The sequence below is a fragment of the Hippoglossus hippoglossus genome, chromosome 20 (genome assembly GCF_009819705.1).
Source record: "Hippoglossus hippoglossus isolate fHipHip1 chromosome 20, fHipHip1.pri, whole genome shotgun sequence".
In the NCBI taxonomy this organism is placed as follows: Eukaryota; Metazoa; Chordata; class Actinopteri; order Pleuronectiformes; family Pleuronectidae; genus Hippoglossus; species Hippoglossus hippoglossus.
Genome location: NC_047170.1, coordinates 4,613,354 through 4,639,360, shown reverse-complemented (window position 1 = coordinate 4,639,360; position 26,007 = coordinate 4,613,354). Strand labels below are relative to the sequence as shown.

Below are 26,007 nucleotides of genomic sequence, written 5' to 3'. Positions count from 1 at the left end.
GGTGAGTCACAAACTGAGGGTGTATGCACAGTAGGAGTGTTCGTGTTTGTCCTTCAGTCTCCGGAGCTGTTGTCTCTCCACAACACTTTGACGAGAACCCAACAATGTGGATGATGAATGTCACCCGCACTGATGGAGCTCTGGGTGGTCAGAGTCCACGCCTCACAGAAATTGCCAGTGTCCACTCTCTCTGTCATTGTCTGCCTGTCTGTGTGTGTCTCTCCTCTGTCTTCCTGTCATACCTGACAACTTTCCCTTTCCTTGATAACAGAGTCCACCTCCAGGGAGGCTGGGATTTAGTCCAGGCGTCCTGCCTAGCCACACACACGCATGCACACACACATCGGCTGTGTCATATTTTTCCGTCTTTCTTTCGGCTTATCTCATCATCACCCTCCAGGGAAACTTTGGGAAGATTAAGGATTTAGTTCTTCCTCAGATGGGGATAAGTCACATATTCCAAGTCCACCAACGGTGCAGCCCCACCCCCCACCACCTCCAGTGACACAACCACCATAGCTCTACTCGATAGTTTGCACAATGTTTGATTTATTAGCAGAAAGCCTCCAGGCCTTGTAAATGCCCAGACTGTTTTTCTTTTTCTACTGTTGTTCCACAGTTTGTACTCCATCATTGAAAAGTTTTGGCCCCTGCATATTCCTCCAGGGATGAATAATAGAGCTGACCCAAAGCCAAATATTTGCTTGGGGAGGGCCATAAGCAAGCTTTTCCTTTTATTATAGCAATGAAAATATTGTCCTTGGGGCCCCCCACTGCTCCTTTGGACTAATTTAATCAGTGTGTGAGCGTGTGTGTGGGTTCACATGCATTCTCCCGTGCTTGTGGGTGAGTAGGAAGTTCTGGCTGGGTCCATATTGTCCTGTAGAGGAACCCAGCATGTGTCTGAGTGGATCAGGATTCATGGCCTCCCTAAACACTTCTCCAGTAGTTGTCTAGTACACTTACATGAAATCATTTGTCTCTCTAAAAGCAAAGTCCATGTTCATACTTGTCTCCACTCGTCCTTTTGTCAGTGGCAATTACAAGCGATCACAAGGATTTGTTGCCACTCAAGACTCTCCCTGCTGTAGTATTGATCATATTGAGGATTCGATTTGGTAGTGACATTTGGATTTTAAAGGGGTTGTGCAATAATGGGCGTGCTGATCCCTCAATACTAATCAGTTCAAAATACTGAACTGGACTCTTTTTTTAATTCAAATGCAGAAAAAGAGCCAAGTCTGTGTTCGCCACATAATTTATGTTTTCCAAGGAGTGTGATGCTCTTGCACAGAGCACTCTGAGAAGCCCAATTATCACAAGTGGTATTAAAAGAGGCGAATTCTTCATTCCTCTTTCATCATGCCCGTCCGTGGTGCAACAAGCTCTGGCCCCCTCACGGCACGTACAAATCATCTCAGTCTGCTGTTACATGCATAGTAATCAATTCATTATTTATTTCATTATCATTCCCCGTCTGCAGTATGAGGCCCACAGTTTTATTATTCATGACAGGTGGCCTTTTGATTCCTGGGCATTTTTCTCCGCTCTGCTTTTTCTTCTTTTTTTTGCTGAACATAATCCAGATTTGCCATCCATTTTAATGCTGCTTTATTCTGATGCCTGCAGAGGAGGAGGGCAAGATACCGGAGTGTGTGCACTCTTCTCTGGGTAATTAGATTGGTGTGGTGTGGCTCAGCAATGAGTGCTGGGTTAGCCAGGTCATTAATCGGCCCTTTGGTGAACACTGAGATAGACAGATGTCCTTTGAGGGGGTTGAGCAGGGAGTAATAAAAAGAGGCTGTAATCCCTCAGAACAGGATTTCATTTTTTCCCTTGTTCCTTTCAGATCAGCTCATTTTCACTCCTCTTTTCTGCCCTTGTTTTCCTCATTCCTCTTGAAAATTCGGGTTTACAGATCGACATCAAGGCGAGGGGAGATTTGTGCATATTATCTGGCTGCATGAGCCATGGCTTTCTTTGAAGCATAAGAGGATGAACAGTGGGGTTATAGCGAAAATAAATGAGGGTACAGCCCCCTCCCAGACTACCCAGTTTATGGACTGATCCTTGCTTTATGAACTCAGGCTGGTTCCACAAGGATACCTGAGCAACGCAGAATATTGCTGAGGAAAAACCTTAGTCTGCACAATATGTTTGTCTCTAAGAGGAAGGTTTATGATTTCAGACTGGCACGTCACAGCCCGAGAACTTACAGTTCCTCTTGGACCGTGACAGGGCAAATTGCTAAGAAGCTGACACAATGTAGACCGGCTTTGTCAAATATGTCAGTGGAAGGATCTGATGGCCGCCGTGAGACACAGCAGCACCGATGAAGCAATAAAAGCAAGACTGGATCTCAGTCAGGAAGCTTCCATTGATTGCACATACACAAAACATGAATAATTTACACTGTCTTGGAGAGAACCAGACTGTCAATACCTGAAAGCCTCTTTATTGTGCATCACATCATGGTACGGTTCATATATCTCATACACCAGGACTAGGTTATAGTTTTTTATCCTAATAGGCTTCACTTCATTTGTGCTCTCCATTTCTATGATGTAGTTGCAATGGTTCCTGCCATTATCTTCAATCTTCTTGCCATGATGAATTGTCCCCGACAACTTCATCAGTATTTGTCAGTCCCAATAACATGAAGTGTTTAATCATGAGTAGACACAGTGAGCTCCTTTACTCTTGCAATCTTGCCTTAGGGGTAAAGGTAAAGTCAACCATTTGCGGAGAAACTCAAAACAAGGAGTTTATAACATTAGGGACGGAGGGTTGGGGGGGATGGCATGTCCCACTTTAACCATATTTCCTCTGAATCTGTAAGGTAAACAATGCTGTCAAACCTGGGTCACTTAGCAAAGATAACAGGTTGACTTCCACCGCCCGACCAAACAAACAACCACTAATTGTACACTTCCTCGACAAAATCACCAGTCTGGCAACTGCAGCGTTTCCCTTTTCTGCAGCCGCAAGTGGTGAGGCGAAGATTGGATTATAAAACGGCACAGGCTTCTATATCCTGTTTTCCCTTCTCATCCAAATCTGCTTTGAATTACCCCAGGTCAAAGAGCTACAGAAATTCCCCCTTTACTGCCATTGTCTCTGTCTTCACTTTCTGTCCCAAGTCCAGGGGTTCCCGCCGCGTCGAGTTGATGAGTAATTATGATATGGACCAGTAATTAACAGCAGCTTCTCAGTTGATGAAGTGCAAGAACTGGGGAGCGGAGGCTGGCATGCGGCTGCCGGTGAGATCATCACCGTGCCGCACAAATGGAAACAATGGATGCTGTCTGTGCCTCGCTGCTCACAGGCCTCGCTCTCAATTGGAAAATCAATGTGAGGATAGAGATCCACAGTTGAGTGGAGTAGCCCAAAAGTGGGACTAGAAATCGAAACATGAGGGATGGCATGATGTAATGAAATGAAACAGTGCTGCATAAGTACCCCCAGACACAAACTCAGCTCAGCCGTAATCAGTGTCATTTTCAGTGTCTGCGCTGGAGACAGGGGAAATGCCTGAAAGCCTGGGAGTCGCTCGTCATCAGTAAATGGACCTCTTTAGCTTTATATCCAGGGATGGGGTCATGATGCAGCTTCCAGACGTGACATACCTACAGGTCGCCCTCTTTTCCCTCCTGATCCCTGTGTCATGGTTTCATAATCATTACTCAGAGTGTTAGTCATGTGTGTGGGGTAAGGATGGGACTGATCCCATCTTAACTGAGTTAAGAGTCTTTAAGGTGATTCACACAGAAGGGAACTGTAAAACCACTGTTAGGAACCCTTCCTTTAAAAGCTGGGACTTAAACGATTAGTCATGCAACAGTACGTACCGCACCGGGGGAGCACTTCACTCATGGCAAACTGGACCTTTTATTTTATTATATCTTTCACCCTACCTATATGTCCCTCTTTGTCAGGAAAAGAGATGATCGGCGCATAGGAAGACATGCATAATTTAATGCCACCAAAGAGGTGTCGAGGGGCTAAAAATAAAGTGTAATTGCGTCAGGTGAATATTGTGATAAATGGAGGGTCGGAGTGGAGCTCATAGGTCCTGCAGCATCAGAGTAATAGAATTTTTATGAAAGGAGAATTAATTACACTCTCAGGTAATGGAGCTCTTCCTAAAACGCTCAAACTACCAACAACGAGGTAGTGGAGTGATTTCTGAATCTCTCTCGAACTGCATTGTAAAGTAGCTGTGTTTATAGCTGCCTTCTTACGCGCACTGAACTCTAGATAATCTCCTTGCATTCTTAGAAGGGGATGTATGAGAGAATTCAAATGTCCGAGTGAGCGGACCCTTAGCAGCCCCTTAGTAAAAACTCCAGATAATGTCCAAATGAGCCCCAATTGAAACGTTATGTCCTGCCTCTGCATGCTGCCCCAGAATGCTCCGGAGATCTCTGTGCTGTTGTGAACACATGTGACCGGAGAATCTTCTGCTGCATTCTTCATGTGTAAAAGGTAAACTCCGGAGAAAGTCCGAACCCAATTCTGCGGAGATTCTCTGGAGTTCATGTCTGAACACGGCTAATGTCAGCTCACAAAGAAATTTGCTTTCCCTTATTACCATTCAAAGGACATTTTAATTGGATTTTATATGTAAAACAACAGGTGAATAAAGGTTTTTGCATCTATGTGATGGCCCAGGATGATCCCAGCCTGTCAGTCTCCCACCAGCTGCTCTTTGACTTTAGAACACAGAGGAGCGCTCCATCCTTTCTCACCCTCAGCATTTCTCTCGCTGTTGTTTTTGGTGAGGGAAAACTAATACATTCATTCCCCAGAGGCCTTGGTTATTCACTCAGCAGCCCACACACCTCTCTCTCTCTCTCTCTCTCTCTCTCTCTCTCTCTCTCTCTCTCTCTCTCTCGCCTCAGTTAGAAGCAGAGAAATGGACTGAAAAATAAAATTTCTTTCTCTCTGAGAACGATTCGCTGCATACAACTTCTTGGCAACTCAATTATAAGGCAATCAAGCAGCGAGAGATAGAGCCCTTGAGCCTTTGCTACCCCCCCCCACCCCCTATATAAGCCACATGTCTCCTCTCTACACCCACATAACAATGACTAGGCTTTAACCTCAAATACATATAATTTGGCCTTTGCTGCACATCTGAGTCATACAGCAGAGAGACAATACACTTAGCACCAGAGTGACGTCATGATCACTCCCACAAATGTCTCTGGTGCTGAGGAATAAGCATATTTTAAAATGTGTACAAACACATGAAAATACATCGTCTGTCTGTCTCTCTTCATAATGTTTCCCCATATTTACACACATACTGATGGCTCAGTCGAATGCCTGACGTGGATTTCAGTAAGCTGATAATTGCAAGCACACCTGACGTTACAAGCCCGAGCTCGACTAATTCTTTTTCTGCTTTTCTGGTTTCATTAGTCTGTGAAAACGACTGGAGCCATGTACAGTGGCTGGTGTGAGGCAAGAGACTTTGAGTCATCAGTTTGCCTCACAACAGGAAAGCAGAGAACAGCCAAAACGCACACACACACTGACACAGAGTCAAACATATTTTGGACTGAGCTGGAGCAGGAGACAAGAACATGTTGAAGTCGTGCCCACATATCAGCATGCCGCTGCTTCATGGAAAGATTCTTTACCCTGTCTGGCAGGTCTATGGCTCCAAGAGTGTGTTTGTTTGTGTCCCTCCAGATATGAGTTACCATGCACCAGCATGCCCAAAATATATAATTTCATCTGTCTATAGGTGGGATTGAGTCCAAACACGCTTGTAGGAGAATAACAATATAGTGAATGTGGATTCATTCTGTTGGATCAGCAAAGTCTGGAAATGCAACATGTCCCTGCAGATGCTAGATTAGGAGTCATAAATCCAACCTTTCAGTGCAGTGATTACATCACCCATTAAGCATGATTCAGCCTTTCAGGGCTTGATAGTTTATCATCTGAGCGGCATATATTTACCCAAGACCCGCTGCACGCTGTGTGCAATTTCTAATTGTTGGTTATTGGTTATGTATATAGGTCATGTTGTGCTGTTCATGGCTGCAGGATAAAAAGGAGTCCCGCCAGTAATCATTATCTGGTCCTGTTTGTTTTTCACTGCGGTCTCTGCGGTGTGGGATGGACTGCGCTTTACATCCAAGCATCCTGGCAGCACGTCTTCTCTCCCTGACCCGTCTAACCTCAGTCTGTTAGCGCAGCCTCTGCCTCGTTCCTCTGCCTCTAACAAGCAGCCATTAATAAATCATGCTTTGCCCGTTACACATGCCCTGTTAGCAGCCCTTGTCTGTGAAATGGAGACCCCACTGTTCTGTCCATCACATATCTTCCAAGGCATCAATGTCAACGGCCAGCTTCCCCTTCCAGCCATCTTCTGTCTTTCCATCCCTCGCACTGAAAACCTTTGTCCTCGTGTCACAGGTGGACCTGATGCCACTTTTGAACTTTTCAAAAATTCTAATAATTCCGTTTCCTTCAGCATCTCTTTGGTTTGCAGGACCTTAAAACTCTTGACTACATAGTGATGTGTATAAGTACATCTAAAAAAGAAAGTTACTACTCTTCAGATGAAATCCTTTCGGCTCAAAATATTGATTAAAGTCTGACATTACTCATACACTCTTCAAATCAGCCATATTTCAGTACGCTCATGTCCTGAGATTGTTTCGGTCTGAGCACCCATGAGTGTTCCCAATTAGTCCCGCCACTCATTTCATCCCCAGAGGTTCCTCCTCTCCATTACATCTAATGAGATCCTCTCAGAAAAACATCCCAAGGCCAAGTCTTTCTATTAGGTGAGCCTTTTTAGTAAGCCCCATCACCATTGGTCCAGATTGGAAATTGGTAACACTGGCTCTTTGATCGCAGATGTTAAAGACTTGTCTGCGCTAATATAAGCAAGCAGAGGTCTCACTGCCTTCCGCTGTGCTTGCCTCTTCCAGTGCAGGCACATACTGTACAGATATTTACCCACAGAGAGGAATTCAGCTGTGTGTTATTAAATGGGAACCATCTGAAGCTGACGGGATTTGATGTTTTTCTCTATTTGTGGACCCAAAAGAATCTGGGACTTACTGTTAAGCCCATTGAGCCTGTAGTCAGGAACAAAAGTATTCTGTCTTTATATGAGACAGTCTTTGTGAGTCTCCATCCATCCACATCCTTTGAGTAGCCAAGAGACAGTGAGAGAAAAGCATGGGGGAACCTCATTATTGCTACCATCTGTTTATCTCTTTTTACTTCTGGAAGTGGATTTGAGGAGCAGGAATGACCAGCGCTCTGTGGCATGCAGATGTTCCTTCCCTGCTCTTTGCTCCGAGTCATTAAGTGTGGTAAAGTGCTGTATATAAGGTTGGCAGACGAAGCTAGCGCCTCCGACTGTATGGTTTTAACATGCCAGAGCTGTGTTGGAGGCAGATCAACCTGGCTTTGATTTTCTCAAATATGTGCACGCTACTGGCTCTGTCTGCTCGCACCCGCATGAAGGATTTCACTGTTGTCGCTGTCGTTTACACACCCTTGCAGATGCACATACCGATGGTATCCCCCTGAGTCGATTCAGTAATCTACTCAAGACTCTGGTCGCCATCCATCACGGCCTGAGCCCATCTCACGTCAACATCAAAGGCCTTGTCTCTCTCATCATGATCTTGGAAACCTGCTCCGCCGACACCCCGGCTTTCGTGTTTCGCCGTTTTAGCGGAGCCTGCATGCAACACCATTACACCTCATTAATGTCAGCTCAGCCTGTCAGAGGCAGTGTTAACGCTTGTTAAAATTAAGCACACTGCTTCATATGCTGAGGAGTTAGCATTCTTTGACGGGCTTTAAGTTTCACATCACACCTCTTTTTTTCCCCTCAGTTATGGATGAAGGGATGGTACGGTGGGGTTAAGTAGCCTCCGCAGAGGGTCAGGAGGAGACGATTTGTTAATGTTGGTGGCTAGTGTGTCCCAATCAATAACTGACCGCTCCTCCATGCTCCGAGCCACGCCCTTAAAGTCGGGTGGGGTCAGACAAGGCCGTAGACAGCAAAGAAAAGTGATATGCAGACGGAGTGTGTGTTGTGTTTTCTTTGGCAGTGATGGACATGAACAAAGCATGATGGCTGAAAGACACTATGCTGCTCCAACAGGTCTAATGCAAATCAATACATTTCTCTGGTCAGCATCGTCTCTGAATGTTTAACACACACACACACATTAAAATATATACATGCCACGACCGAACTCATTCACGTGCCTGTCTAAACCCACCGCCTCCGGCTACCTCCTTGTGAAAATACAAAAGCCCTCCATTAATGCTACGCAGTTCATGATTACTTTATAAAGCCCTGCATGTTTTAAAAGCACAATATTTGATATTCAGTGTGTATCTCTCTTTCCTCCTGGACGATTTTGATAATGTGATTGCAGAACCCGTTTTATTCAACATTCACTTTTATCCAATAAGCTCTTGTCTCCCATCTCAGGAAATTAGATTGTCATCCTGTGTCTCTTTCATTAATGTGACTATCATTTCATAGCTGTTTATTAAATTCCAGGTAGCAGACTATGGCCAGAGGTGATTCTAATAGGGAGGGGGTTATATTTATACCTCTCCAGCTTGTCAGTGCATTATTAATACAAACTGCACTGAAAGCCTCTTCTCCAAAAATTATTCATGTATCTGAGCCGGAAAGGAACATTTTATTTCAGCGGTATATGCTCCAGTGTGTCACGCTGAAGGGGAATCTTGGCTTCCTTACAGCTACTGTGGAATTTTCTCACTATAGATTATATGCAAAGTCATTTTAGCAGCGTTTGCTCAGCTTATGTGTCTTTTCCTTTGCCCTCCACAGGTGGATCTTGGGTTCTTGCGGTTTGTCTCGGCCATCGGTACCGAGGGCGCCATTTCCCAGGAGACCCAGAGGGTTTACTTTGTCAAGTCGTACAAGGTGGACGTCAGCTCTAACGGAGAGGACTGGATCACTTTGAAGGAAGGCTCCAAACAAAAGGTAGGCGACCGAGCATTTGTGAAAAAAAGCGAGATAATTGGACACATACAGTTGTGTATGGTTCGCAGCCTTTAGCTCTATGGAAGACAATCAAAGCAGCCTAGATGATAAAAATACTTATTTTTGTTATACCTGAGCAGTAACTATGTCATTAAACAAACCTACACGTGTACTGCACTAGAATATCCCATCCCAGTGTAGCAGCCAGCTGAATTGAATTGCGGTCTGCTCCAAGTTGCCTTTGAACGCAACAAAAGGGAAAATACTCAGCAATATGTACTTGTCTCTGTCTCCCAACATGCAATTATATGCTTTGCTCGGTATGGTAATATACGCACCATCTGTGTAAGTAAATAGTATTTACAGCAAAGACTGCGGCGCTAATACGGCTCTGCAGTAGGCGCAGGGAGGATTGTGTAAAGAATGTAGCCACCGTTTTATGTCAGGCTCCCGTCAACATTGTAAAAGACTCAAGGTTGACAAAAGACTTGACAAACAAGGGTTAAAAGGGGAGAGGGAGAGACAGAAACAGGAGAGGCTGTCATGTTTGAGCAGCTGGTAGAGGTGGGTCCAGGAGGGGAAAGAGGAGAAAGGACGGGAGGGATGGCATGCTTGACTGGAGCGTGACAGGCTATAACCATCGATTGCTGATCAGCCCGTCAAACAGACCGGGTTTTGTCCATCTGGAGGTAAACACACCCTCCACTGTGGGTGTCTGCGGGGTCAGGGAGGCAATGTGTGTGTCTGACAGTCCTCAGGTTGTGTGACATGTAAATACCACAAGGTGTTTTTTGAGTGCCAGGCTGCACGTGGAACAAATAAAAGTTCTCAACGGCAACAGAACCTCCAAACAAGTGTCTTTGTGCTGCAGTGTACACATACCCAAGGCCTGATTCTTTTATGGTCCCTCCAAAGTACACAAGTTGCTTCTGTAAAGTGGTGGCTTAAAGGTGCCATGGTAAGCCCCGCCTGTGTTTTCCGGACTCTAAAGTGCTTTTGTGCGTAGGGGCACCATTTGCTACATGCTGAGCCTGCAGTTTGGCGTCTTAGCGCAGCTCTGAGAAAAAGCCACTTTACAGTTAGTGAGAGGAGAAGAGACCCAGCGTTACATGCTCTACAAGTATTGCTCAAGGTTACAGAGGGATAAACTAGTTGTAAAGACCAAAAGGTCAGCCCTGTTGGTTTTTTTCCGTTCATTAGCTGAACCTCTATCTTTTATCTTTCTCTCCATTGTGCTACTCTCCGCTGGATTCCCCTCTTGCCCATAGCTACTCCGTCAGGGAGGTCAGGAGGTCACATGGTCACCGGTGTTATTCAATTACCCAGAATGAACCGTGATGGACTGCGGGGAGTTGCTTAGATGGGTGGCCAGCCTCTTCGTATGGTGCTAGTAAACTGTCAACTGACCCCAGGGGAGAACAGCGGCATCTCCGACCTTTAAACAAGACGCTTGCAGTAAAATGTCCGCCAGAACTGGAACCGAGGGGACACAGAGAGGGCATCTTGAGCCAATCTGGTCTCGTCAATGTTACATTTAACTGCCTCGGGTTACCGCCAGTCACACACCGTGGCATGTTTGTGCTGCTGCATGTGGTGCAAGAGGAAGTGCTGGAAATGTCAGGAGTGACAGGGAAGCTATTTATCAGTCAGCGAAACCAACCTTCAGAAGGCTTTATGTGATATTTGTCTCTTATAGAAAGGGTTTATTACACAGTCTTGCACCAGTATCGTAACAATTATCCCTTTTAAAGTATTATTTAGATTTTCACTTCTCGTTCCTGTCTCAGTACGTTGTCTCAACGAAGATTAAGGCCAATCACTCAGCTCCAGTTATAAATCTCAACACTTGAAAATGAATGTGAATCTTTTTTCGGTTCTTTATTCTGTGCCAAGGTCTCACAAAAATTTCCACCCTGCATCTCAACTCAACATGTTCTGTCAATAACTTTCTTTTTCTCCGCCTCTATCACAGGTTTTCCAAGGCAACACCAACCCAAAAGACGTTGCCAAGACAATGCTGCCTAAACCCACGCTGACACGCTTCGTTCGGATCCGTCCGGTTACCTGGGAAACAGGCATCGCGCTGCGCTTCGAGGTGTACGGATGTAAGATATCAGGTTGGTGTTGCTGCGATTCCTGCTGATCCACATGCATACACACACGTACAAACACGCGCAGATCTCAGCTTTATGTTTGCATAAAGCAGCCGTGGAAAACAAACTCTGATTAGATACAGAACTGTTTCAAATGCAATAGTCAGACGATACCACTGACCCTGTTTATGATATATGTCCGTTCAGCTCTGCTCATGTTGCACCTTAGTTGGTATGTCCCATGCTACCCCCAGTTGCACAAACACCTCTCTTCTTATAGGACGAAGCTCTATTTCTGTGCGAGTCCTCCTCCAAGGCTGAGGCAGGCTGCTGCATAATAGAGCAGCGGCACATGAGGGAGGATTACCTATTTATGCTACCCCATGTTTAGATGTAGCTCATTCAATATAAATGGAGCCAACAGCTGGCAGGCAGGGAGTGCTGGAGCTGGGTGGGCTCTATGTGGTCCCATCCCTCCTGCTGATCTGGTCTCAGCCTCATCTTTAGCCACAGTCTGTCTTTTGCTTACAGTGCGTTGATTTTGGCAAAGCTCTTCTCATCTCTGCTTTTTTTTTGTTATTAATTGAGTGTGGTGTGTGTTTGTGCATATATGTATGCATGTGGCTCACTTTCATATGGTTTTAGCGCATCTGTCTGCATCTTATGGCTCCATGAGCATGTGTATTGAATGCTAATTAGTGCGTGCCTGAATACTTGTGGACGTCAAACGAGGACAGAAAACACCGAAAGTATTCTTTTCAAATGTTGTTAGTTCAGGATGAAGCCTTGGATTAAATTTAGGGTCAGGATTAGACATAGTCAGCCAAATGTCCTCATTCGTCAAGTTTGTTGTGTTATCTCTTTGTGTGTGGAGTTGTGCATTACATACTGTGTATGTATCTTTTCATGCCGGAGCACAGGGCACTGCGGGTACAGCAGGGCTGCAGCTGGGGCGTGTGTTTCAGGCACACGACCAGACCGCTGCGCAGATCATAAACACATCACAGGATCGAAGTCACCACAGGGCCTCCATGCTGACGTCAGCACCCCTGGGTGCTCTGAAGACACTGCCAGCTCCACTGCATGGTAGCAGCACAGTGGGAGGGAGAGCAACTGGGAGGCTCTTGAAGGCTGCGTGAACTCATTGACTCAGTCATTCCTACCTTAGGTTATGAATCTCTAATATCAGAACTTTAATGACAAACTTTTTTCTTGAAATTGCTGCCATAGTAGCAGCCTACACAGGGAGCTCTCTATATATAACAATTCAAAGTTGCATTATTTTTAGATGTTAAGACCACGATTAAGACCTCAGAGGAGGGGAGGAGTTGAACCCAGACTGTTGCAAGATGTTTTTCCCTAAATCACCATGGTCCCAAGCCCCTTGCTGATACAAACAGCCACACATTAATAATAAAGATCCACCGCCCTGATGTTTGTAAATAAGCCTTGGTGTATAAATATCTGTGATGAACCACTGATGCTCCGCCCAAACCCTTAATGCGGCCCACATAGCCATGGATCAACATCCGTGCTTGCTGTCCACAAAAACACACATGTGTTTGTTCCTCTGGGTGTGTCAGTACATGCGTGCCATCTCGGAAGCTGCTGTGATCGCAGCTGAAGTCGATTAACAGCCCCATATGACCCAGGGAGTTCACCGCAGTGCCTCAACTCAGATCAGCACCCATGCACGCACGCACGCACACACACACACACACACACACACACATACACCTTTCTCTCATTTATTCCTTGTTCAAAGATAGTCAGCATGCAGTGCCTTAGCTCTACTCTGCCAGAGGCCAGCTCCTGTGATCACTCCCAAACAGACCTTGGCCAAAAACAGAAGAAGAAAAAGAGAGAAAAACTCTGACAACAGTGGAGGGACTGCACTGACAGCGTTTGTTCCTCGAGTTCTGATTTTCAAGAATTAAGGTCCAGAGAGTCCCACGGGTCTGCATACGAGTGGCTTTAGATAACCAGCGAGCGAGAAAGACAAGTCTGAATAAAGCCTTGTTCTCCAAATCTTTTCCCAGATGCAGCAACAAAATTGAGTCCCATCAGTGTTACAGTGCACACTTTGTCTCATAGAGACACAGAGGATGTAATAATGCCCAGATTTATTCCTCTGTGGGAGCCAGATAGTAAATATGTTATTGCTTACCAGAGGTGCCTGACTCACTGTCTTGGGACTGGGATTGAGTGCACGAGAAAAGTTAGTGAAAGAGGGAAGGGGGTTTTAGCCCTAACACAAGCTGTCAAGTGTCCGACGTCTGGTCGTAGTTACAACATACAAACATTTGTAAACTCCAGTGTTTTCAATTTGGATACAAGCAGAAAAACATTGCAACCAGTCGACGAATGTTGGAATACTTTACTCCTGGAGGTGTTTCAGAATTACATTGTTTTATTGAGATTCATATTCAAGTTTTGCTACTCACTGTTACACCCATGGGACTCAAAAACTATGAAGAATATTCAAAGACCGCTAGTGTTTACATGAATATAGTGTTTACATGAATATAGTGTTTACATGAATATGTCAGGCCGATTATCATTTTAGTCTTTCTTGTTAATTTCAAAATGAATTTCTTTTCACATAAATAATCCAGGTACCATACACAACAGTGTAGGCTATATAACTGAAACCTTTATTATTGTTCCTCCCTACCTTTAAAGCAGTCTGGCAGTCGCTTTAAATCCTTGAAAATGTGAAGTCCAAATTCCATTTAAGAGTCTTTAAGTTTTTTTGTTTTTGTTTTATTTAAACTAGCACTGGTGCAAAGAAATCTTAATTGTAGTGTTGGGTTGTTGTCCTGGATGAAACATATTCTAGTGTGCAAAACAAATCTCATGTTTAAGCATGCAAATAGCTACAGTCTGTATCAACAGGTTGTTATTCTGTTCACCGCTTTGTATGAAGGGATGTCCATGAACAGTAAATGGTGAGGAAAAAAGGAAAAAATGGCCTTCTCCCTCAGGAAACAAATCAGGATTGATCTTAAGACGCTAAAACCTATAGAGGGTTAATATCTATAAGATCAGAGACATGGAACAAAAGGAGGAGAAGAAAGTTTTAGGGACATGGACAGAAAACAACAAGGTGTTAAAAGGCAGTCGCACAGATGCTGACAGCTGCGGCGTAGAAGGTAGATGACTGCAGCTGCAGATAAAACACAAAGAGAATGTGTTTTTGTGTGTGTGAGTATATGTGAGTCCATAGAGGGAGGAGGGGGTGGATGAGGGAGATGAAAAGAAAAGGCGCTCCCAGAATGCAGGAGGTGGAAGCACCAACCGAGAGGAGGGTTTTAATTGGCTGCCTGGAGACAAGCGCTTCAGGCGGAGGAATTAGTATGCATGAGATCTGCAGACAGAGGGAGAAAGAGTATGGAGGGAGAGATCACACTAACATCACAATGAGTTTAGGAAATTGTTCTCCTCACTTTCACTGTCCCACTTGCTACTACATAAACCTCAAATTCACCAAACTTGACTTGTAGCTTGGTAATTTATGTTCAACATCAAGCCCTTGGATATAGATGAAGTCTTTGGTCGCATGTACCTGTCATCTCAGCGGGTTTTCATTGGTTTCTATCAAAAAGCTAAGCACCTCTCGCTTTCCCTTTTTGTGTTTCAGAGTACCCCTGCTCGGGCATGCTGGGCATGGTGTCAGGCTTGATCACCGACAACCAGATCACAGCGTCCTCCCACACAGACCGGAGCTGGGTGCCAGAGAACGCCCGCCTGCTGACGAGCCGGACGGGGTGGACTCTGCTGCCCCAGCCCCAGCCCTTCACCAACGAATGGCTGCAGGTGGATCTCGGCGAGGAGAAGCTCATGAAGGGGTTAATCATCCAGGGGGGGAAGCACCGTGAGAACAAAGTCTTCATGAAGAAGTTCCGTCTCGGCTACAGCAATAACGGCTCTGAGTGGAGGATGGTGCTAGACACCAATGGGAATAAGCCAAAGGTAAGGGTTTCTTCTTTGCTTGTCGTTTGTGCTACAACAACCTTGTAAAATACTGAAGGATGTCCAAAATAATCCTTAAAGACTTCTTTATGTGTATGCAATGGTTCTTTAATGGGAATGGGTTGGGATTGATGGTTTGATAGGATATCACTTTACCTTCTGGCTGTAGGAAAATGGTTTGAATACATACTTCTAAAACTGGCTCTCAGAAACATCAGAACATCAATTCCGATTTTGATGCATGTAGTCAATTTTCAGTCGAGCGTTGCGTCTGGCAGTTGTGACTCATTCAGCAGTCGTTCTGAGTCAATTTCAGCAGCGCTTTGAATCACATTAGGATAAGCATCTCATGTCTCGCAGAGTCCTTTCCTAGTTCTCTCCTCCTGCTTTGTATTGTGTGCGACTCACACACCGTTCAACCCTTTCAGTGGATAGTGAAACCTCTCCAGGATGGGGGGGGGGTGAAGAGAGTGAAGGGAAAAGACGAAAGGAAAGACGAGAGCGAGGGAGGAAAGAGTGTGCAACATGGAGAAGTGATCCAAGATTTATCTGCGGGTGACACTGCATGCTCCGAGGACACATGCCAACCCTTTTCACACAGAAACTGTATATACGAGCACATATACAGAAGCATGCGCACAACCCCAAGAAGAGCTACAACAGCCTGTCCCCAATTACAAGCGTCCCTGACAGGGCATAAATCTGATCCAGATGGGCTGATTGTTGATTTATGAAGGGAGTCAAGGGGATCCATATCCCCCTGTCCTAGTTAGCCGCCTCTCTCCCCTCGCCTGAGAGGTTCCCAGCATCTGATGCACACCAGGCTCCTTCACGTGATCACACCCATTAATCCACTTCCATCAATCCTCTATCTCCTCCTTTGCTTTCTTCTCTCACACCCCACGTTCTCCTCTTTTTCGACTCATTTATTCCTCCGCTCGAAGAGGATCTGAGGCAGAGTTGAAGAAACTGAAAGTTGCCTTTGACAGAGGAGTGGGCCACGCTGTGTCTGCCACGGGCCCCCTGCGCGAGTCGCCTAAGCTGCGCTTTAGATGTCAGCAAGATGAGAGCGATCTGGTCATCCTCTGTTCTTTCCCTTATTTCCAACAACAGAGCACATGCCACCCATCCACCTATAGCTTTCAGAAGGCAGGAATAAGGCTGCTTCAGGGTATCTGCATTTAGAAAGCTGTATCGATCAAACACCCAGCACTGATACTATCAAAAAAATTACTCTTAATGTCTTTCCTTTTTGTCCGCTCACACTTTTCCTCTCTATCTTTGTCCTTCTTCCTTCCACCTCCAGATATTTGAAGGGAATAGTAACTACGACACTCCTGAGCTGAGGACAGTGGAGTCCCTGCTGACGCGTTTCATCAGAATATACCCAGAGAGGGCCACTCCTGCTGGCATGGGCTTGCGACTCGAGCTCCTGGGCTGTGAGATTGAAGGTAAGGTGGAACCCCAGTTAGCATATGTACCATAATCTGTTGCATTCTGTATGTTCTATGCAAATTAAATGCAAGAAGCATTTCCTTCCTGTCGAACTGATTTCTCGTAAAGCTGAAATTATGTTTCTACCAATGGTGGCAAAGTAAGCATCGATAGTAAAACTTTTTTTCCCCCCATTCTGACGACTTTTCCAACTGGTGAAGATGCTTTTCAGAACATCCATCCATCCGTTATCTCTAACGCTTATCCTTTGGGGGGGGGGGGGGGGGGGGGGGGGGGCCTGGAGTTTTGGTTTTGACATTACCAGCGTTGGTGCTTACGTTTTTTACATTTTTAGTCTGAGTAATGCCAAAAATAACTCAGTACATCCATTCACACACAACATGTATGTTCACATGTCATGACACACATACAGGTGAACCATATATCATCCGAGCTTAATGGCATGGCTGTAAGTGGCTTGCGCTTCATGTCTTCGCCACAGTTCAGGTTATTTAAAGATGTGTGTAAGGGCTCCCTGTGTTGAGCCCACAGCTGTCCAGCTCGTGCTCTTTATCTCTGCAAGGGACACTTGTCTTGTCTCCACGTTACATCAAAGCTTCCCATATAGCTCGCCACTTCCAGAGGGGATCAAATGAAAGCCCACCTCTCCCAGTAGGATTATTGCAGCCTTGCCCCCATCGCACTCTTCCCAACCCGTACATGTCTTTCTTCGTTCAAAGGACCGCACACACTTTGCTATCTTTAAAATGACCCCTATTTTTCTCCCCGCTCTTTATCTGTCTCTCTCAAAGCTGATGTAGCGCACAAAAACAGCTCAGAGATGCAGAGCGCACTATAGCCCTAAGTGGATTTACATATTGGATTTCAGGGAGGCCCGTTCCTTCGTAAGCCTCATGGACTCCCACAGGGAGCTTTAGTCAGATGATAATGCTTGTTTTCAGTGTTAATACCAAACACACACATACTCACACAGACATATACACAGAGAGCAACCGCAATCACCTTGCCAAACATGTGGTTACAGGCATGTATACACAATCACGCACACACACACAGGTGCTTTCACTAGTGTGTACAAGTGTGTGTGTGTGTGTGTGTGTGTGTGTGTGTGTGTGTGTGCGTGCAAGGAGTCATAGTAAAAGGGCTAAATCCCCATTTCTGTGAGAGGCTCCCCTGACGCAACGCTGACCCCATCCCTGACCTTCCCCACCCTGACTCTGACAGGGGCTGATCTGCCCCATATTTCATCTTGCAAAGGGAGTGAGCGAGACTATTCCCTGGCGCACATACAGACACACACACACACAATCTCACACACACAGATACTGTAAAAATACATTTTTCTGGCAGTTTGCCTCTATCTGTCTATCTGTGCCTTTCTCTTTATTCCACCTCTTTCCTCTTCCTCTTTCCTCCCTCTGCACTGGGCAGCCCGTTCATTACTCAGTCAGTGTAAACACACACAAATACACACACGCACCGCAGGACGGCTGTGCGGCAGCGGAGTGTGGCATGCATCTAGGGCCATGGCCACATCCAAGTGTAACATAGCCATAATGATAGGCCACTATGGCAGCCAGGGGCCCTGCCTATAGCCAATCCTGAGCCTTGTTTCTGCATCATTCAGTTTCAGCCGCCCAAGCCTCAAGCACCAAGCCTTTGCTTGAGCTTTATTTATACACCCACATCTCCACAACCTGATAAAATGAGGGATGCTAATAGCTCAGGCCTCCATTAAAACAGTGTGTAACTGTGAGCAGAGCCTGCTGAGCCTATTTATACATGTTTCTTTTTTTCTTAGATTTTTTATTTTTATTTTCAACTTAAGTCCAACTCAGCCTTTCAGACTGAATCTACACCCAATGATAACTCTCCCTAAAACTCTGGCATTGATCACACTTTTAGTGTTTGTTTATTTTTTATTCACAAACATTTTCTGATGACATCCTGTTCGTGTACAGATCATGTTTGAATACTTTTATTCTTTAGACAAACGTGTCTGCCAAATCAATGCACTGACAGATTTTTCCATCTAAATCTCAGTGTGTTATTTATGGTAAGAACATGATCAGAAAGCACAAAACAGTAGGTGCTTGTTCAGCCCGTCCCCTCCAGACCCTCCATTATTGTTTGTGTTTAACCTGAAATCTAATCAATGCTCTCTGCTCTCTCGCTCCTTCACCTTCACAGCCCCTACGCTGCCGCCGACCACGATCGTCCCGCGCACGACTCCGTCAGACGAGTGCGACGACGACCAGGCGAGCTGCCACAGCGGCACAGGTGATGACTACGACGTGACAGGTGCTAACATCGCCCTCATGAGACTGCAACCACCCCCCCACCCCCAACTCCCTGCTCCTCCTTCTGTTATGGCGCACACTTGATCTGCTTAAATGCCACCACCACTTCCCCAGCTTCACTGCTCTCTGACACAGACAGATCTGATACTACCACAGCTAAGCTGCCATACTGAGCACATTCGCAAGCACACATGCATGCACGCATGAGCACCTGGGCATGTACACGGATCTGACAGGAGACCATTATCATGCTTGCACCAATACATCAGTCAATCAAATTTTATTTATATTGTCCATATTCACAAATCACTATTTGCCTCAGAGGGCTTAACAATGTGTGCATCTTCTCCCCTAAACCCTCAACTAGAGTGAGGAATAACAAAAAAATACATTTTAACAGGGGAGAGAAACACAGAAACCTCAGAGAGAGGCCACAAGTGAGGCTGCAGTAGATATCGCATGTAACGAAGAACAGGTGTCTGTGCACATCAACAAACGTGCACACCTTACAGACACCTGTTTCTAAGCCCACCAGCAGCGAGATCTGCGCCGCTCTCTTTTCCTCCTGCACCCTCTTTTCCACTTCCTCCTCTTGGCCTATTTCCCCACTAACCCAGTGACTCTGAGCCCTCACTGCTGCTTGCCCTCCCTATTAACCAGCAGTCTCCAGTGATGAGCACGGCACCGTTTCAGTCTATGTATTTGAAAAGTATTACCTAACTGCTTCAGGGTAGACGATTGACAAGCTAAAGTTAATTAGCATGGATACATTTAGTGCATGGGTGACTTTTCTGGATGCCAGGCAATGCTAACTATGGTCATTTGTTGTGTCAGGTGTTACCACAATGCCAGAGACCACGACTGTTGACGTGGATACCATCCCAGGTGAGCAGAACATTGGTTCTATCTTATTCCATATCACACGCACAGAACTTTGAAAAATCAAGTAAATATTCAACTGCTCACGGTTTCTTTGAATTCATTTCCATATATTTATCAAGAAGCACACCTTAGTTAATGGTTGCCAGCTGAAGGCGCCCTCTCTCCTCTGATGTGTCTCTGTTATTAAAGCTGATGATGTGGCCCTGAGAAGCTCCCGCTGACATGGTGAGGGAGGTTGTGTGATGCGGGGCGAGCTGATGATTAGCACTGGTGCTCTGCTGCTGCCTCCTCAGCATAATCACTAATCACTGGGCCGGCACTGACACACACACACACACACACACACACACACACACACACACACACACACACTGCTATAAAAAACAGGAAAGCACAATGCAAAATGACCACAGGAAATTAAGTGTGCTCTGGGGCCACGTGCATGGACACACACACACACATGGCTGTGTCTCCTATAGCATGGTGTTGAGGCAGCAGCCAGCTGAGAGGCTGAGCCCCAGTCTGACCTTGGCTAATGGTCCATAGGCTCCACCCAGCCCCACATCACTCCATCAGCCTGCTCTGTGGTCTGTCTGCTACTATAATAGATGAGAGCTGAAGTGCAGGTGTGTGTGTGTGTCTGTCGTATGCATACATTGTGAGTATATGAACACAACCAAGTGTCTGTGGATAAACACTTGTCCTTCTGAGTTTTAATTTCAAGAGTCTCAAAACATGCATGCTAATCAGTTCCGTTCATATGTACGTCTGTGTGTGTGTGCGTGTGTGTTTGTTTGTGTGTTAATGTCTGAGTGGCGGTGTGCGTGCCAAGCACCCTAATCTCAGAAGATGTAGTTACCGTTGGCATTCGGCAAGAAAAAGTATCTTCTTCTCCTTGTCAAACAGCCACGTGAGTCATGTGGCTGATCATATTATCTAGAGCTGGTTGGTCGCCTCAGTCAAAGCCTCCCAAGAATGCAACAAACAAAAAAAAGGCCATAGCTATTTTAATTGGGAACGGGATTTCTTGATGAAAAAAGTGTCTTGGCATCTGAATTACTGCTCCATTTGGGAATTCCATCCTTTGTGTTTAATGGATAAATAGAGTCGTTGCCTGCAGAAGCTAGTTAAAACAGAGAGTATTGGTTTGTATAGTGTGTCATTTGGAGAGTCAACTCATTTTATCTCTAAAGGCATCTCTTGCTGTAGTTAAAGGCCGTGGCTAACATCCCAAACATCTCCCTCCCGTGTGTTCTTTGGAAGTCTTTCTTTATCCAATTTGAAAAGCACGAAAGCCTGAGCTCCCACACATTTTCTTGCCTCCATGGAGACTTCTTCAGCGCCGCGTGTGTCCACAGGGAGTTGCATTGTTGGAATGGGGCCCTGGCACTGTTACCATAGCTGTCTTCAAACCTCAAGTCCCCGCGCTCATTAAAATCCTGAGCTCTCCGCAGGTTGCTACGGGATTTGCTTTCTCGACTGGACGCCATGTCCAGACCCCATCTTTCTCTTCTGTTCTTAATGTCCCCACATACCTTTCTTTATGTCGCCTGTTACATTCATTAAAGAGATCATTCACTACAGACGATGGTATAATGTCAACATGAGGTCTACGCTGACTGTTCTTTCTCATGTCATATCATAACTTGTCTTCCATTCCAGTCCCCTCCTGAGTGACTGTAGTTGTTTTAATGTCCCCCAGCTGTGGACTCTGAGCTCTGGTCCCATGGATCTTTGCTGCCCTCTACTGCTTCTACTTAGTCACTGTTAGCCCAAGTGGAGCCTGCTGTCGAACCATGAAATATTCCTATGTCATTTTGAGGATGAAATCTGATCCCCCCCCCCCCTTTTCTTCTCGTCTGTGCAGCTTTCCTGTGGTTTGCCTGTGACTTCGGCTGGGCCAATGACCCGTCGTTCTGCAGCTGGACATCCGAGGACACCGGCTCCAGGTGGCAGATCCAGTCCAGCGGCACCCCCACTCTGAACACTGGACCCAATATGGATCACACAGGTGAGAGCCCTGCACGTGATGCCTCAAATCCACTTTACAATAAAAACCTACAACCTTCTGACACAGTACCTGCTGAAGTCACATTTCCTTGCAGCCTCATAGCTTTTTCATGTCAGTTATACAAGTTTCTCTTTGTCCCACAGGCGGATCAGGGAACTTCATCTACACGTTGGCGGCGGGTCCTCAGGAGACGGAGGTGGCTCGGCTCGTCAGCCCCGTGGTCAGCTCCCCAGACTCGGACCTCTGCGTGTCCTTTTGGTACCACATGTTCGGGTCGCACATCGGCACACTGCACATCAAACAGCGCAAGCAGACGGACGAAGGGCCGGCAGACATCCTGCTGTGGACGGTCAGCGGCCACCAGGGCAACCGCTGGAGAGAAGGTCGCGTCTTTGTGCCGCGCACCAACAAACCCTATCAGGTAAATAGAGGTTTTGAGGAATTTTACAGCTGAAACTGGCCTTTTCCTCTTTCTGTGACTTGTTTGTGCTTGTACCATTATACCTGTGTTCCACTGTGGCGTTCAAGAAAAGACCGAAAAGTCACTCAGGCTTCTTTTTTTGTTTGTTAAGGTGGTGATCGAAGGGCTGGTGGAGAGAAAGAGCTGGGGAGACATTGCTGTGGATGACATTACGGTTCTCAATGGGCTCAGTATGGCGGACTGTAAAGGTGAAGCTTCTATTCTTCATATCCACTCAGTTCTTCATAAGAAATATGACTATACAGTTTAAACTGCAGCTTGTCATCTTCAGGAACCGTATTTATTTATCATTTCTTTTCAAACAGACCCTGACGTACCCACTGAGGCCATGCTACCAGAGGATAACTTCAATGAAATCCGTAAGTCACCCAACACACAAGTGTTATTTTCCAATACTCCTCGTTCAGGAATCCTTAGGAGTTTATGTTCTCACATCTCATTCTCCTCCTCTGCCTCCGTCTCCTCTACAGTCGAAGAGATCACTGAATACCCGGTGTTCGTGGAGACAAACCAGATCAGCGGAGCAGGCAACATGCTAAAGACCCTCGACCCCATCCTCATCACTATCATCGCCATGTCCGCCCTGGGGGTCTTCCTGGGCGCCATCTGCGGCGTGGTGCTGTACTGCGCCTGCTCACACGGGGGCATGTCGGACAGGAACTTATCAGCCCTGGAGAACTATAACTTTGAGCTAGTGGACGGCGTCAAGCTAAAGAAGGACAAACTCAATGTACAGAGCTCATACTCAGAGGCTTGAGATGGGACTGAGCACATCGATGAAACTGTGTGACGTGCACGGCTCCCAGAGCGTGCACTAGACTGGCTATAGGCGTATCCTCTCGTGTCTCCGCGAGCAGGTACGCTCAACGGACTGCCAACGCCCTCACCTCGCTGGATGAGGGACAGGTTCAGGATCCAGTGGGGAGGTTTGGACTGATCCACGCTTTTCTCAGGAGCTGCAGTAAAAAAAAAAAGAACCTACCTGTAGGGGACACTGTGTACAAATAAAATACAGAAAAGAATATGTACAGATGATTTAGATGATATTTTAATTTTCTATTTTGATTTTCATTCATTTTTACAATCGGATGCTGGTGTTGAGACCAATTTATTAATAATGTTTAAAGTATTTATCATTTTCTGGGAGAGAAATGTTTGTTTCATCATCAGTTCATGAAGGCTGTTGTATATTTTCAACTTTTGAAAGAGACGAATCAAAAAACTTCAAACGAACCATATCTGGCGAAGCTGTGGATTGGCCCCATGTCGTGGTAAACAGGGTGAGTCCGTAGGACCCTGACACGTGTCCTCTTTCCTCTTTGACCCCGATCACTTTAAAGTGAGGGTTCCATTCATGGCAATGTATGGTTCTAACAGTGCCTTTAGTACGTTTTGGTTGGTCTCCTCTGTTGATTTTTTACTGTATATGGCTTAAGTTATGATTACAGGAAACAGGGGCACATTATCTTATAAATACCTACAAACCAGGATAACAATCTATCACAGCGCTTTATTTTTCTTTTTTTCTTCTTGTTGTCGTCGTTTTCTGTCCCAAAAAAACCACACACTGTAAATAAGTTTTAATATATTTTATTGCCCTTTTTAAAGAAAGGAAAAAGGAAAAAAGCTGCAGTATCCCTTTTTTCATGGGTTTGTGTGTGCGTGTGTAAATACAATCCTCTCACTGTTTTGTGGAAGGTGCAGTGTTACTTCTTTTTCAGATTTAGTTGCTCGGGATTCATGTGATGCTGATGTTGCAGCAGTTTCAATGTGCATTCAAGCATCTGTCATCCAAACCACTGCACAAAAAATAAAAAACAGAAGAAGGTCACAAAAGAAAAAGCTGACATACTGAACTCTTGGCACCTTCTCTCTTTAAAATAATCCCTCATTTCTTCATGAGTCACCAGAATCTTTCAGATTAAGCCTCAAACACACTCATGTCGATGGCACAGCGGCTGGTCAATTATTCATCTGCCAGCAAACCAAAACAAGTCCTGAACAAGTTTCACCTCAGACCAACACTAACTCTCCCAACATCACTGTGGTTTGACTTCTGTCTGGACGATGCAGCTTGAATGCACTTTGTTTCTGACCCCCCCTCGTGATAGGAGCCTATCAACCCAGGGGGGGTCACTACACTAACTGAAGAATGGTGCTATCATTACTTTAGCCAGACAAGCGTGTCTTGTGATAGAACCCCTGTTTGTATCCCTCACATGCTGTACTGTAGCTTCACGGCCGCTCGGGCCGCAACCAGAGTTGTACATGTGTTCACGTGTAGCAGCCATACCATTGTGATGTCAGAGCTGATGTCATTGGGACGGGTCGCTGGTGCAGCGGAGGGTCGAGTGGCATCACCTGAATCAGGTCACCTGGCCTCCTCCTCCTCCTCCTCCTCCTCCTCTCATGGCTTTACCAAAGGATGGTTGTTCTGTTCGCTGGGGAGAGGGGTGGGGGGGTCTCACCAACTCACAACTGCTCAGTTCACCAGTGGGCATCACTCTCAAGAGAACTGGTTTTACTTGTCAAAGCCCCTGGAGAGAAACATGGGGGATGTTGGGAATTGTAGTGAAGAGATATGTTTCTGTTTTTTTTCATGTCTTTTTAAGCTTAAGAGGTGCAGACGTCACCTCAGTGTGGACTTTTGTTTGCCGATGGGTGGGACAGTCCCACCATCCCCCACAGGAGGGGAGGGACCTCTGAGGGGACACATGGGCAACAGGGACCTGCAACTCAATCAAACAATCAAAAACTTGATCCTGAGAACGGTGACATCGTCTCCATCCTGTGTGCGTTGTACTTGTTGCCGTGGTGAACGCATCCTCAGCTCGTCCCATGTCAGTTTCAGCCTCTCCACCGTCCGTCTGTGCTTTCAGCTCTAGAAGGACTGTAGCCATGTGTGCTAGAGAAAAAGGATACTGTAGTGTGGACTCAAAAGAAACGATGTTGCACTGATAAATATATTTAAGAGGTTTATGTGTTTATAGCATTCATTTTCCAGGAAAAAAACTGAAGAAAGTCAAAAAGACAAAAAAAGTGTTCATTTCTTTCATCTTTTTTATATATATAGTTTCAGATTATGTGATATAATTCTGAAATGTAAAGATATCCAGATGTTTTCATTATTGAAAAAGGCATAATAGATTTTTCCAACAGTAACGTCCCTGACCCTTCATTTACATATTAACGCTTCGTTTTGTACTGTCTTTCAAATTTTGTGCAGAACTTCTTTTTACGAGAATAAGAAAAAAAGACTTTTATTTTCAATACTGCTTCTGTAATTTGCTGTTGTAGGATAAAAAAATGAATAAACAGCAAGGCCTTAAAAGGAGAAGAGGATATTGGTTGTGTTAGGATCTGAAGCCTCTTTGTTTCCACTCTGACGGACGTCACAGTCGTGCTGTAAAGGGCCAAAGCAGCAGAAGCTGAATCTGTTTTCTTCATCACAGTCGTGTAAAAGCGTTTCTGCAGCAGCACAGTGTCCGCTCTCTGTCTCACAGCCATCGCTCTCCAAAGATACAAATAAACTGCGTCTTGATGACAAGGAGGTTTAATCGTTTATTTGATTATTTATTAATTACAGAGCAATGAATTGTGGGTATTCATGCCCACATGTTAAAGCAGATGCAAGCTTCTAATGTGTGGATGCTCCACCTATTGGTGGTAGAATAATGGCGTAGAGCGAAGGGCGGGTACTGACCACTAATGAGAAGCTGCTGTGAGCTCCATCCCGTCACTCAGCTGGTCTTCATGTCGGCCTATCATTAGCCAGGGCTTCCACTCCATTGATTCTGGGCCAACTCCTA

General features: G+C 45.6%; 1 protein-coding gene across 2 annotated transcripts in view; it reads left to right on the top strand.

Annotated features, from left to right (window-relative positions):
* The window catches only part of nrp1a (neuropilin 1a), a 59,988-nt gene extending 34,628 nt beyond the window's left edge, over positions 1-25,360 (top strand). The window contains exons 8-18 of one of the 2 annotated variants that reach the window (XM_034572302.1): positions 8,849-9,004; positions 10,977-11,121; positions 14,738-15,069; positions 16,376-16,520; positions 18,715-18,825; positions 19,659-19,709; positions 21,574-21,717; positions 21,861-22,138; positions 22,290-22,386; positions 22,504-22,557; positions 22,669-25,360. In XM_034572302.1, coding sequence (XP_034428193.1) covers positions 8,849-9,004; positions 10,977-11,121; positions 14,738-15,069; positions 16,376-16,520; positions 18,715-18,825; positions 19,659-19,709; positions 21,574-21,717; positions 21,861-22,138; positions 22,290-22,386; positions 22,504-22,557; positions 22,669-22,955 — 1,800 coding nt within the window. In that variant the 3' untranslated portion in view covers positions 22,956-25,360. The remainder of the gene's footprint in view (positions 1-8,848; positions 9,005-10,976; positions 11,122-14,737; positions 15,070-16,375; positions 16,521-18,714; positions 18,826-19,658; positions 19,710-21,573; positions 21,718-21,860; positions 22,139-22,289; positions 22,387-22,503; positions 22,558-22,668) is intronic. The other variant, XM_034572303.1, reaches the window with a different exon arrangement.
* The last annotated feature ends 647 nt before the right edge of the window (positions 25,361-26,007 follow it).